The 14611-nt window shown below is 37.1% G+C and overlaps 2 protein-coding genes across 2 annotated transcripts; one reads left to right on the plus strand and one right to left on the minus strand.

Moving 5' to 3' along the window:
- Positions 1–1689: 1689 nt before the first annotated feature.
- On the plus strand, positions 1690–5114 carry crhbp (corticotropin releasing hormone binding protein). Its single transcript, XM_085281266.1, has 7 exons — positions 1690–1828; positions 1915–2008; positions 2418–2575; positions 3037–3247; positions 3853–3998; positions 4543–4660; positions 4747–5114. Exons 1-7 carry the CDS (start codon positions 1739–1741, stop codon positions 4899–4901), a joined length of 972 nt encoding a protein of 323 aa, XP_085137392.1. The 5' UTR covers positions 1690–1738; the 3' UTR covers positions 4902–5114.
- Positions 5115–11644: 6530 nt separating this feature from the next.
- Positions 11645–14450, minus strand: s100z (S100 calcium binding protein Z). The gene is made up of 3 exons (XM_085281268.1): positions 14328–14450; positions 14049–14224; positions 11645–12583 (listed from the first exon to the last, which is right to left on the minus strand). Exons 2-3 carry the CDS (start codon positions 14187–14189, stop codon positions 12428–12430), a joined length of 297 nt encoding a protein of 98 aa, XP_085137394.1. The 5' UTR covers positions 14190–14224; positions 14328–14450; the 3' UTR covers positions 11645–12427.
- Between the last annotated feature and the right edge of the window lie 161 nt (positions 14451–14611).

Consider the following 14611-nt stretch of genomic DNA (forward strand, 5'->3'; position numbering starts at 1 on the left):
CCAGGGAAAAAAGGATTTGTTTTAGAGTGCTTATTGTTTTAAACAGTGCCAAGAAAAATGAATTTCAGTGAAGGTCTAAGAAGAATTGTAGATTTATACAAACTGGGAAGGTCTCTTGGAGTCATTTCTAACCAACTGCAGATTCCAAGATCATCAGTTTAAGAACTGCAAGTTCAAGTTATTTGCATTTATGATGGTGTCGACCAAGAAAGAAGGCCCTGCTCCAGGACTGACACTTTCAAACCTATGAACACTGTACAAATGTCAAGCATGGTGTTGGTAGTATTATGCCACCATGGGGTTGTTTTGCTGCTTCATGGTACAGTTACATTACCTCCAGGAAAATGACCAATTTAAATGACTTCCATCCATCCATATTCTAATGCTTGTCCGGGTGTTTTGATAGCATAATCATTTCTTGTTTGCTCCCAAATAAAATTTCAATTAGAATTTATTGACATAGGTCTTAGAAATTGTAAAAGGAAAAAGAATATTCAGTGTGTCATATTATTTTCATAAAAGATAACTGCCATCATTAATATTTTGTCCCACGAAGAAACAGTGCTTTAATTTGTCACTTACAGATGTAACTTCTGATTCATCAATGAAAGTATCCATAAAGCAGAAAGGGGAAATAGGTCATGTTCAGTTAAGCTCAAGTAAGGAATGTGTATTTTGATTAACAACACCATTTAAGAAGTCATGCTTTTAAAATTTTTATATTTCCTATAATGAATGGGCAATGCCTAACATTTCCAAACATGCATCTAAAGTCATTTAGCCCTGGGGCAGACTGACAGAAGCGAGGCTGCCATATTGCGTCATCGGCCCCTCTGGCCAACACCAGTAGGGTAAAGTGTCTTGCCCAAGGACACAACGACCAGGACAGAGAGCCCGGGGATCGAACCGGCGACTTTCCGGTTACAGATACACGTCCTAACCCCCTGAGCCACGGTCGCCCCAAGTCATGGACATCAAGTCATGGACCACATCAAGTCATGGACCATGGATTGGCCTCTGAAGAACCCAGACTATAGCAATATTGAGAACTGAAGAAAAGGTAACCAACATTCAGACAAGAGCTTTGAATGTCCTCTGAGAATCCTGGAGGACTTTTTTTTTTTAGCTAATTCTGAAGACTATTTGAAGAAACTGCAAGAAAGCATGAAAGGTGGTCATAACAACGATGCACAACTATGTTTTTGTCTTATATAGTTCATGTTCATGTGTGTTTTCACATTTCTCAATAGATCATTGCACCTGTGTTCAATAATCCTATACAATATTTTAAAAGGTGTGGCTCAATACTTTTGCACAGTACTGAAAGGATTTAATATCCTTTTTGTTACACAGTGTAAAAGGCCCTTGTGCATGCATCACTCGTTTCACTTTTGATTTAGAACAAAGAGAAGAGGGCAAACATGTTCAATGTGAGTTGTTTAATGATCGGTATGAGTCTGGGAGGGCTGCAGCAGCTACCTGAGTCGCTTTGAGGGAAGATGAGTGGGAAGGGAAGATCAGCTTTTCCCTTTCTGTCTTTGTTTTTTCATCCATTCGTCCCTTGCTCTCGTCACAGCTACGCAATTGGCTGCTTAAGGAGTGGATCGTATGGGAGGGGAGGGCGTCCACGGTGGGCGAACATGTCACTTGGTCCTTACAGTATTTGCTCCTATAAAAAGCAGCGCTTGTCGCGGAGGAGCTCAGACTTTCTCCGCTCAGGTGAGCCTTGCAGACAGAGATGCGCGTTATGGAGCGCACTTTCCGGGAGCAGCTCTTCTTTCTGGTGTTGTGCTTGTCCGTCCTCAAGGGAGACTCCAGGTATATTGAGGTAAGTGTCCGGACAGATACAGAAACTTCTTAGAAGATTCAAAGGTACAAACGAGACGCGCCAAACTTCTCTCCCACTCTCTGTAGAACAACGAAATCACAAAAGATGAATTATATTCATTTTTCAACTCGGAACTCAAGAGAGAAATGCCAGAAGAGTTGATGTATCGCCGACCTTTACGTAAGTCACGTGACATCTATCTATAATATTTTAAATAAACATATAATTGATGGTTTATGCTGGTTTTCCTTGTTTTTGTTTTTTAATTTTTGCAACTTATGCGTTTGAAGAACAGATAAAAGGGGAGGTAGCGTTTTTGTATACTTTTGGTAAATTAGACTTGTTTTCTGTCTCTTAATTTTGGTTTTACCAAAATTGCTCTCGATAAACACCTAAGTATAATCAATAGGCTAAAAGAGCTGGAATGTAGAGAATGAATGAAAACGCAGCAGAAAAAGATATTTATATTAAAAAAGGATAATAAATATAATAAATAGTAATTAGAGTAGATCAATGTGTTTTCATTTATTTATAATTTTTCATATTTGGTTGGCAAAGTTTTCACATTCTTTCCTGGAATGCCTTTCAGGTTGTCTGGACATGGTTGCAGTGGAGGGCCAGTTCACCTTCACAGCAGAGCGCCCTCAGCTCAGCTGTGCCGCTTTCTTCATGGCAGAGCCCAATGAAGTGATCAGTGTGGATTATGACAGCGTTGACATTGACTGCACGGGAGGAGACTTCATCACTGTAAGCTAACAGCGCTTCTCGTGAAACACCTTCCCCCTCCTCTTATATTGAGCAAAATATCACAAGATGGGTAGATGCATCTGGTCACGTTGAGCTTGAAGGGCTTAAAACGTTATTTTATTGCATAATTTTTGTATAATTACAGGAAATGACATAGACTTTTTTGTGCTTTTGTGATAAAGCTTTTTCTCTGTGTTTCCATGTCACCAAATACTGGGGTCTGTTATCTTGGTTCCTAATTAGACAAAATGCTCTTTAAACATAAAGTAATTGGGCACAAACCTGCTTCCTTTAGATGAGCTACCTGAAAATCACTTCCCTATTGTTTGCATACTGGTTAAGTTTCGGCCTAAAGAGTTTAATATTCTTTCTCATCATTAGTAAAACCATCAAGAAATAATTTGCGATTAAATATAAAATTCTACTTAAAGCTTCTGTCTTTTAATATATATCCCATCAAGGTGTTCGACGGCTGGGTGATGAAAGGGGAAAAGTTTCCCAGCACCCACGATCACCCACTGCCTTTGTTCGAGCGCTATGTGGATTACTGCGACTCTGGATCGCTGAGGAAAAGTGTGCGCTCTTCTCAGAACGTGGCCATGGTCTTCTTCCGCATTCACAGTGCCGGCAGCAGCTTCACCCTGACAGTCAGGAAACACACCAACCCCTTTCGTATGTAGACGGTCATTTTCAGAAGTAAACTCTAAAATTCCCTGCATGCACATAAACATAACCATTTGAGCTTTCAGCCCATTTACACTGCAATTAATGTGTAATTCAGTGGTGATACTGGCAGCCTGACATGGTGCTTTAGTCATCACTTGCACCATTAGTAGACAGTTTGCCACCACTGTGTTCCTGGATGAGGACCAAGGACAGGCTGCAAATGCTCTCCCACAGTAACATGAAAGGAAAGGGCAACATAGATGATGAACCTGCTTTTTAAGTGTTTTTGAGATTGACCTCAGTGAAGGCATTAAAGTTTTCTTCATTTTCTTTGAAACTACCTGATCTTTACTAATTAGATATAATAATAATAGTGAAATAGTGCTTTGAAAAATGCTTGTGTAACAGACCACAAGCATAGAATTATTTTTGACCTTTTGACATTTGTCATTCAATGCAACAAATTGAAGAGGTACTTTAACACCATGTATATATGAATCATGCATGTACAACCCCAGCCTTTAGGTTATGTGTACATTCCTATGCTTCTATCTGAACATCCATCAAAGTGATCATATTTGCAACATCCACCCTTGTCTATTGTTTTGCAGCCTGCAATGTCATGTCACAGTCACCAGAGGGCAGTTACACAATGGCGATCCCACAGCAGCACAGAAACTGCAGCTTCTCCATCATATATCCAGTAGAGATCAGCATCTCAGAGTTCAGCCTGGGCCACTACAACCACCTCCCCAAGGTAAAGAAAGTCACTAAACACCCTTGAATATTGCCGCAGTGCTTTTAATTCATCTTCAGTGTTACAGGGTTTCTCAGTTTATATAGCAACTGAAACCTTAAGTAAAAAGTGATTTTTGCATTGAGAATATTAGTGATTTTAAGTGACCAGACCCCTAAAATTATAACAAATTCAGATCTCATACTAAGGTATAAGGTATATAAGGAATAAGATTCAAATCAGTTATGGAGTGATTTAAATGAGAGTCACAACAAGGTGTAGCTCCAAGAGATGAAATGGCACCAGCCTGTGCTTTCTCTTAGCTCTAAACAGAATAACATCAGCATAAAAAAAGGTAAAAAGCTTTTAAAGTGTGCTTGGTAGGACATTTTCTTTTTTTACAAACTTAAAATAATTTATCTTAGGATATTTTTTATTAAAAAACACATATTATCATAATATATGTTGTCCTTAAAAATTCACTATATGTACCTTTATTTTGCACAATAAGTATTTAGTATTTGTTAGTTAGTATTTGTATCACACTCTATGTTGATTTCCATAGAGATCCATGCCCGGATGTGCAGAATCAGGAGACTTTGTACAGCTGCTGGGGGGAAACGGCATTGATACATCAAAGCTGCTTCCCATTACTGACCTCTGCATCGCTTTCACTGGACCAAGTAAGTGCACACCATCTCTCTGCCTCCTCTTCTCTTTAAATAAAACACCAGTCAAGACTTAAGATTTCCTTTTGCTCTACCTGCAGCTCACATGAAGATTGGCTGTGATAACACTGTGGTGAGGATGGTGTCCAGCGGGAAGTTTGTCAACCGCGTGTCTTTCAGCTACAGGCTATTAGACAGCCAGGAGCTACAGACGATCAAACTCAACAACGTGGAAGATTTCTGTTTCAATAACTGATCCTAACAGGATCTTATGTGACAAATGTAGCATTTGACTGCAAATGTTTTTAAAATGGCTTTAAGTGAAAGTAACAGTCAGTCCCTCTGATTAGATAAAATGTCTGAGGACATTGAAATAAAAGTGTATGAAAAATAAAAGATAAGTGTCATAGGACTATTATGATATTACACACTCGACTTTACATTTATTAAAATAGATTTTTCTTTTAAATTTCATTCATCTTATTGTAAATACATTTAATTAAGTGTCCTTTTGTGTTTGGTGGAACCACACTTGTTTTTATATGCTGTGAGCGCCCTGTGTGCATTTATCAGAATTAGACTTATAATGTTGTTTTGGGAGTTTGTCATCAACATTCTTGATAAGGAATGGTGCTAAAATGAATGTCACCTTCTGTTTGTGTGAGTACTGGTGATGTGCTGAATCATGGACATGGAGGGTGAACGTAAAGTGAGGGAGTATGCCATCGCCATTATGAGGGGATTTGATTAAAAAAAAGACCAAAAATGTTTTTTGTAATAAAATGATATTGCATGACAAAGCACTCAACCGGGGTTTTCTTATTATAAAAAAAAAAAGAAAGAAAAAAATGGACTCTCTTTTAATTCATTCATAAAAAAGCAGTCAGATCTCAGGTTTTAAGATATTACCTTTATTTGACCTTTTGACCTCTACTTTGACCTTGGATTTGATCTCCTAGTACCAGAAAAAATTTTAAGCATATTAAAATATCCCAAAGATAATATAAGCTATTAACGTGGGTCAGATCTATCTATCTATCTATCTATCTATCTATCTATCTATCTATCTATCTATCTATCTATCTATCTATCTATCTATCTATCTATCTATCTATCTATCTATCTATCTATCTATATATATATATATATATCTGACCCATGTTAAAGTAATGGACTGAACATACACACACCCACTAGCACTTTATATAGCCTCTGTAGAAATTAGCCACATATTTAACTTATCTTAACTGCACTACTGTATAATTCTGTATAAACAATCATTCTGTACAATATGATAATTATCATTCTACAACTGTTTATAACTTGCATATTTCTGTATAGTTTCATATTTATATCCTCTTCATAGACTGTACATAGCTTGTATACCCACTACAGCCTGTACATACTTATAGTTATAGCATATTCATAACATACTTTCATACCGTGTACATTGTAACATACCCATAATAGACACATTTTTGTACCGTCATACCTATAACAGACCCATTTCTGTAATATATCTATATCATGGCTAAAGCACTTCTGGATGGATGCAAACTGTATTTCGTTGCCTTGTACTTGTGACATGTGCAATGACAATAAAGTTGAATTCTATTCTATCCTATTCTATTCTATTCTAGTTTACATCGACTGGTTATTTTGCTAAATGCTTCCTAAATCTTTTTTTTTTTTTTTTTTAACTCATGTTCACCCTCTAGCATGCTTAAATAATCCAGTTTTTGGCTCCATGCTAACATTTGGTGCTTTTAATCTATATACACAACATAGAAATATTCATGGTAAATGTAGATTGCCAAAAAACTAAAACAGAGGTGGAGTAGGGTCTGCAAATCTTAATAAAATGTGTCTGTCATCTCTGTCACAACTACAGTTATGAATGAGTTATTTGCAAAGATATAAGAAGAAACATGGATTCACTGTTGAAAGTAATTACGTGTCACCAGTTAAATGCAGGAGATTTAGGGCATATCAGGTGAAGTCAGACATTGTGGGCTCCTGTCTTAGCAAACCCATGTCTGCAAAACCATCATGTGTTCAGTGGAGTACGTGTTTCTTCATCATTACCTCATATGTGGAATGATGTCACTGCCTTTGATGACTGTCCTGGGTACATAACGAACTCTTGTTGTCACTACAGAGAAAACAGCAGGCGGTATCTCTAAAATATTAATGCCTGAATCACACAAACCAATGGGGCGACCTGTGATTAAAGGCCTGAAGGTGTATTATCATTGAGAGACATGTGCAGGCACAAGCTGGTGATGAACGACTGCCCAAGACTTTATAGCCAACAACTGTAGGTCTGTATGCATGTGTGTATGTGTGACAGTGTCCTGAAGCCACATTGGTGGTCTTTATCTTTTTTGAATAGTGTGGACAAAGTTGGATACAAAACATATGTGCCGCTGCTGCTATTGACGCTAAATAATAACCTTGTATTTATATTTTGTGAATATCAATGAAGAAAACTGTCACCTGTGCAACAGTGTGCTTCACAAAGGTGTTGTTCTTAATAGTTTGTGGATACAAAAGCAATGAGTGGCAAGACCATTAGGATCTCAGATGCTTTACAGCAGAAAATCCTTTTTGTTAAAGCCTATGTGTTACATGTTTTTCTAATTGCACGAGTGTACATTACACCGACTGTACCATCATTCTCAATTATGTTTATATGTTTAAAAATGTGTTCTGTTGCACTGTGTTACTAAATCAAGCAGCTTCCTATGTATTCTCTCTGTGCTCAGTGATGTAGTTAATGAACAAGCCAGATGACGCATTTACTCCATGACACAAAGAATCTAAGACATTATTGGCTTTTTCCTGTCCTGTGCGTACAGTATGATAGACGTTGAATCGTCAACCAAAGCTTTGCAGCAGCCACATCACATTCTTTGTATAAAGCCGTAGTTTAGTTCAAATGTTCCTCACGTGTGTATTTTGGACTCACAGCTTGCTTTTGATGCTGTCAGTTATACCGAACTACTCTGTTATTCTACAGAAAATTATGTTTGACATTTGAATCTGGCCTTTCTCAGCGAAGATGATTAATTATTTGTCGATCACTCAACAGGAGATTAGAGCAGATACAGGCACTCAATATTTTGAGTGCAGTGCATCTCAAAATATCACAGTTGCATAATCACGACGCCACTTTTCAGCAATATTTTTTGCTTTTATAATATCCTGTATTGCATTAAATCTTTACAAGAAATTCAAGACTTTTGTACCCTATACATACACACATTTAGGTTACACACATTGTGGATCTTGAACCACAATGTCACATGATGAGGTACTAAAAGTGTTTCTTACATTTCCATACAGGTTTGAAATTGAACATTATACATTTAACAGACCCACAATTCCTGTTATAGATGAACAATTTATGGAAACATGAGCACTGTCTTGAAGTCCAGAGTACTTCTCCTGGTCGTGTAGTTTCTTTAAACCACAGTAATATTGGAGTTCAGGAAGTGTCCTCTTATTTAACAAATGACCCCAAATACATTGTAGCTCAGTGACACAGAACATGCTCAGTTTCTTGCCAAAGGTCACTACTTACTGAAAGCCGTAAAGTAATAAGACAGGCAGGTGCCAGCAGTCGTCTTTGGTCACATATCAAATCCTATTTAAAAATGATCTTTGATATTAAATATCCTTTATACTGAAAATCATATTTGCTGATCTTCACTGACAAAACTCCAAAGAGTCCATATGTCTGTTTTGACAAATAACATTAATGATTAATTGATGTCCTTAATTAATCATTAATGACCTTACTGTAATTAGAAAGGCCTCCTGGGAAGTTTAGCTCAAACCCAGATTTCGTCTTGAAGCAGCTTCAGTTTAAAATCTCGGCATCAGTTTAGTAAATTCTTGAGTAGAACAATTTTCAGTGAAGAACTGCACCAGTAAGTGATACAAAGGCTGGACTATCAATGAGAGACAGATCAGGCCATACATGTTCCAGCAGGGGCAGCAGGAAAGTGTTTTTTCTCTTGTCCTCTTGTCATCCTCTGATGAGCACACCACTTTCCCAGATAAGGCAATCTGTTGTAGAAAGTCTGCCCCCCTTATTTGTTACTAAGCAACACCAATATGTGTTTAAAATAAATATTAATTTGTTCTTTACAAAAACAAAAACAAAAAAACCCCTGTCATTTTCATTTTCTGGCTGAGTCACAGGGGAGGCTGACCAAGCAAACATGACCAGACTTCATAAATGAAGCTAACTATACCATTTTAATCAAAATACATTATCATCATACATTAAGTACAAGGTTAGTACACAAAGACAACATGCTTTATTCCCCTAAATACAATCTAATAATCTGTTAGGCTGCTTACCCCTCATGTGTGGTGTCGTTTCCACAACTGAGTTCTCATTTTCTTGATTCACCTAGTTATATGAGAACCAAAAAACCAAATACAAAAAACAAGCATCTAGTCCTTTTTATAAATCGGTGGTAGTGGGAAATAAAACTTCATGAATTTTTAACAGAAAACAACTTGGACCTTCTTTATATTTACAAAAAAAAGAAAAGAAAAGAAAAGAGCCACAGTTTGCAGGTGAGTCAGAAGTGGATGGGAATACACAAACCACACGCTTGTGTATTCCCACTGATATTCCCAAGCCCTAACCCTAACCCAGACAGTGTCTGATGTAATACCCTGTGCCAAACCACATATTTTATTGTTAACCTCAAAGAAAATCTATTGAATAATGTTGCCTTGACATTTTCTTAGACTTTGAATTTAGTTTGTGTGATATATAAATAAAACGTTGCTACTAATAGCACACAGTCAGTATTGGAAAATAAAAAGAAATCTCTAATAGGGGATTTTATATTATATTTAAATTATCTTCTCTTATTAGTTTATGTCTTATTATTACAATATTTCTTTACAGATGTAAACAACAAATGATTTCAAATTTAAATGCTCTCTTCACAAAGTTTTAAATGCTTATCAGAAAATTAAGACACCAAAAGCATTACACACACACTCACAAACACAGCTCACTCCTAATGAGGAGTTCTGGCACGAACGGTGACGCACAGAGTGACGAAAAGGGGGAGCGGACAGCATGTGGGAGATAAGGGCTCGAGGCATATTTTAAAGACGTCACAGGTAGCAGCTACATTTGGATGGCTGACACTTGGAGTGAGGAGAAACTGTCCCAAAAAGCTACAACTGTGCTCAACTCAGTCAATTGAAATCACAATTTTTGTGCCATATTTGGTAAAACTGAAAATACTAATCTGAGGCACATTTCCTGGATTGATTTCCTGATGCAGTTTTATCTAGAGTTTTATAAACAACAACAAAATGTGTTCAGGGAATGAGTCTTGTACTTTGCCAAGTGCTAGAGATCAATAATACTAATAATATTTCATCAGTTGTCTCTTATGTCCTCTTTAATATCCCGTTATCTCTCTTTGAAGTGTCAAAAACACTCTTCTTTTTTTTAAACAATTGTTTAATATTTAATATTATTTGTTTTCTCCATCCTCTTACATTATATTAGGTATAGATTAAATTATGCTTTTTGGAATTATAGTTTTTTTTTTAACAAATAAGAAAATTACTACATTATATAAAATTTCTGCTTTAAAAATCTCTCTCTAGTAATGTCTTTGTGCTAGAAAGATGCAATTGTGCTTTAGGTGCAACCACTTTTATGTTAACAATTTCTTAGCTGCCCCATATAATTTGGATGCATTTCCCCCCACAATAGCTGAATGAATACACTGACACAGGACATGAAGATCTGATCACGGCTGATGACTCAAACTTTGTGTGATGGGTAGGGTTTTTTTTTTTTTTGCTCTGCTAGAAGCCAGTTCCTGAACATGACGCTCACAGGAAATAAAGAGACAATCACATGAACATTCGGAAGAGGTTTGTGAAAGTGGAGGGCAATCACACGAGTGAGAATATAAATATCCACATTTCAAAATTATCAAATGACACTTAGAATTGATTGCAACCTTTTAAAAATTGAACAAAATGCACAATTATGGCATGGCATCTTCCCATGGGGTGATTATCCTGCTCGATTACAGCCAATCACAGACAAATTGCATTGTCGTGGTGAGGGTTTGTGCAAGCACCATCTGCTCACATAAAAGCATCAGACTTGCCTCTGGATTTTGTTTCAGTAATTTTGTCCACGTCACAGCTGAGAATATCACTGCAAATGAACTGTCTAGTTTGGTATTTTGGGAAATGGACTGAGAGCAAGAGAAAAAGAGAGAGAGAAAGGGAGGAAAACCCTTAGAAAATACAGCTTCAGTGTACACTTTTGTCCTTCCCAAGGTGAGAAAAATCTGCATTTCTGCTTGAGGGGATGTTGTATCTGTGTGTTTGGCTGATCCAGCTGGACCCAACTTGGGATCACCATGCGTCATAAAGACATAGTACACAGTCATTTCCCAAAAGGGAAACTCAGGTAGAAACTCGTGCTGAGTATTTCAGTTTTATGCTCATCTAAACTCATTTGCTTTACCTGATTCAGTTTGTATGCATATTATATATAACTGCACTGCAATAAACTGCACTCCATCTGTGTAGTCTTCCTATATGTCCTTAACGGGCCTGAACAGCTCTTTCAATTCAAAATTGGATAGAAATCGAAACAAATTAATCCAGTTGTGCCACAATAAAGAGCTAATAACCCCACAGCTGTGTATTGTGAGCCTTTGGAGAGGTGTGGGTTCCTTGCAACCTTTAAAATTGTATATTAAGTATTTAACTTGAACAGCTATCATTAAATGCCTGATGCTTTTCACATATTTTAATTAAATCAATTACCTGTTTTCTTATGATACAGTTTTTGGTACAATGTTGCATTTACTATAATAGTAATTTTATACTGTAACAATTTACTGTTTTACTGGAGTTTGAATGCACTGTAAGCTTTACAGGATAATACAGTCGTGCAAGACAGTGGATCAGCATAAAATAAGTCACACAGGATAGATTTACATTTATTAAGTGCATTTACTTTTAACATGATGTCTTCAAGAATCTTTAGTAGGTTTCATTTGTGGCCATATAAGAAATTATTGAAAGACAACGCTGAAGTCAAATCTTGTTCAAAAGTGCACAAAATACCACACATGGCATATAGCAGTGAGACATTTATTCCTTTTACAGGGGAACGCTTGGCTAAATCACTGTGGGCCTGCGTATTTTTCCACGACTCTAATTTTGTGCCAGGAAAAGGTAATTCCCCTTAGGGAACGGAGGCTAAGAGTAAATGTGAAACTGTTCATTGCATCCTTAACATATTAAATGAACATATGACCTTTAAAACTTCCAGACATCTGTTGGAACAAAATCTTGTAAGGATTTAGGAAAGGTTTTTAGATGACCACATTATCATTTTTAAGGAAAATACCTCTGAATTAATCAACAGTAAGTTATTCTATTCTTTCTTTTGCAGACTAAACTAAAAGAAAACCAATTACACATTTATGCACAAAGGTTTGGATGAAACACTTCCATACACAAAAAAATCAACAATAACAACACCATGGAGGGCTTAAGGAAAGGGTTTTTCTAGTTATATTTATAACAAAAATAATAAAATAATTTGTAAAAGACAAGGTCGATGTGAGATCAAGTGATTGTTTAACAGCTCCAGTCTGTACATTGTTACATTTACATCCACAAATGACAATCCTATGCTCTGGGAAAACTACGACACAATTCAGCTACAGCTTAAAATGTGGATGGACATTGGGTTTTTTTGGACACCTATTTCTTTTTCTTCTGTTGCTCTTGGAAGAAGTCGTTGCAGGCAACAGTCAGAGCTGCCACCAACACAACAAACTCATTGAAATCCACCTCGTTGTCCTTGTTAGAGTCCAGGTCATTCATGATTTTCTCCACCAGCATGGGATCTTTCTGAGACTGAAAACAAAACACAAACAGATAGTGATTCAACAAATATGCAACTGGAATGATTATGTCTTTGTGACTCTTGTAATGCCTTGTAATGATTTTTCCATAAAACAAACTTGTTACCAATATTATCAACTTCTTAGCCAAATACCTTCAACGCTTCTAAGCTTCCGGTAATAATGCATAAAATGTGACTGTTACTGGTGGTTGATATTGACTCAAGGCAAAGCCCCATGTCCGGTGGTGAGCAGAGTGATGCTGCCACTAAATGACCCGTGAGCCTCAGCTAATCAAATGCGACATTTATTACTTTGCTCATTTCCTCCATGACTGGGAAACAAGACGTTTTTTTATTCGTCCTCTAACCTCCAAGGCACCAGTGATCTTTCTGTTGTGGCACTAAAGTCAGCATTTCTCAGAAGGTTAAAATTAAAATCCACACTGGGGGTTAATTTAAATTAGAAAAAATATCACCACAGCAGTTTTGCATTTTCTAATGTAGTTTCAATTTAAATTTGGTCTGAAAAGCTCAAAGCTACGTTAAAATACAAAGTCACCTTGAGTGAGTCGACAGTAGACATAAACATGAAAAATGCAAGACTACCATTTTATCAGTAAATAAATCTAACAATCTTAATCAAGAGCGCACTTAATTTGAATTTTGCATTACTTTTTTAAAATTCTTTCAATTCTATCAAGACAGAACATGTAGTAGTAAGTACTGTATCATGCTTTGGTTGTCAAGTGTCAAAGTTTCCTGTTGGCAGAAACTCAGGGTGAACGCCACTGTGTCTATTCTCAGAGGTGACTACAGCCCACAGGGATGTGATGACATCACGAGGGTGTCTATATTTGGAGGTGATATGGGTCACTGATGATGATGATGATGTGTGAGCACCTGAGGCCTCCCACCCACATGAAGGGGGACGGACAGTAACAAGAAAGATATCTGAAGGCATCAGGTTTTAGACCTTGGCTGTTTTGTTGATGCTGTGGTCTCAATCATTTGAAATTGCAGGCTTGTACGCGCTGCTATCACACAGACTCAGGGGCAGGGATTTATCTCAAATGACCTTATCTATCTCTCTCCCCGCATCATTTATTTGCCATGGTGGTCATGCGAGAGCCACACTTTGACAGCAAGAAAGCAATCAATGAAAAAACAATTTCCTCCAACAAGGTCAGGATGTTACATCATTTGAACACATCACTCTTAAGATTGACTTTTAAGTGAATAAGACTTCAAAGTGTTCAAGATCCATAAGCAAATTAATGCAATTACTATTGGTCATTATAGTTCAGTTAATGAAATGCATAGTCATACTTCAGTACACCAGCATGTTCCCATTAATTTAAATCCATACAGGGATTGTGCTTCCTGTTGAAAATTCTGCATGACATCAAATCTTTGTCTAAATGCCGAACAGATAAAACAAACAACAAAATAATCATTGCATTTAAACATCAGCCTTACCGTGAGGAAGTCAGTGAGCTCACTGTTCAAGAGTTCCTTCAGCTCACCCTTGTTGAGCTTGTATTTATCTCCATCATGTCCCGAGTAATTGTAGAAAACTGTCATCAGTGCATCCATTGCACTCTCAAGCTGGCTTGGCATTTTGCTGGAGAGATTAAAGGTGCGCTTGCAGTTTCCTGAAAAATAATGTAAAACAAATAATACAAAAATACACATGCACACACACACATATGAAAAAGCATTACAACAACTATTAGCTCATAACAGTGGTGTTCCTACCTGGTTAGAGTCCTGCAAAAATGAGATCACAGACTCTTCTGAATGGCTTGTTTATCAGGAAGTCAGAGGATGCAACGTGGGATAATTAATTCCACAGGTGAGACCCCCATGGCAACAGTTCTTTCCAGGTTTTAATCAGTGTAGCTAAGTGAAAAACAAACCATGTATCATGGGTATTCATCAAATCCTGAGCCAGACGTGAGCCTTGACGCATGTGTAACTTAATATATCCCTGAAGTGAGTTCAGTACTGTGCAATATACTTCATTAGAGATAGAATAGGTT

The sequence above is a fragment of the Mchenga conophoros genome, linkage group LG7 (assembly GCF_057382185.1).
Source record: "Mchenga conophoros isolate Kocher_MC1m ecotype Shallow Benthic linkage group LG7, M_conophoros_male_GT1.1, whole genome shotgun sequence".
NCBI classification, from domain to species: Eukaryota; Metazoa; Chordata; class Actinopteri; order Cichliformes; family Cichlidae; genus Mchenga; species Mchenga conophoros.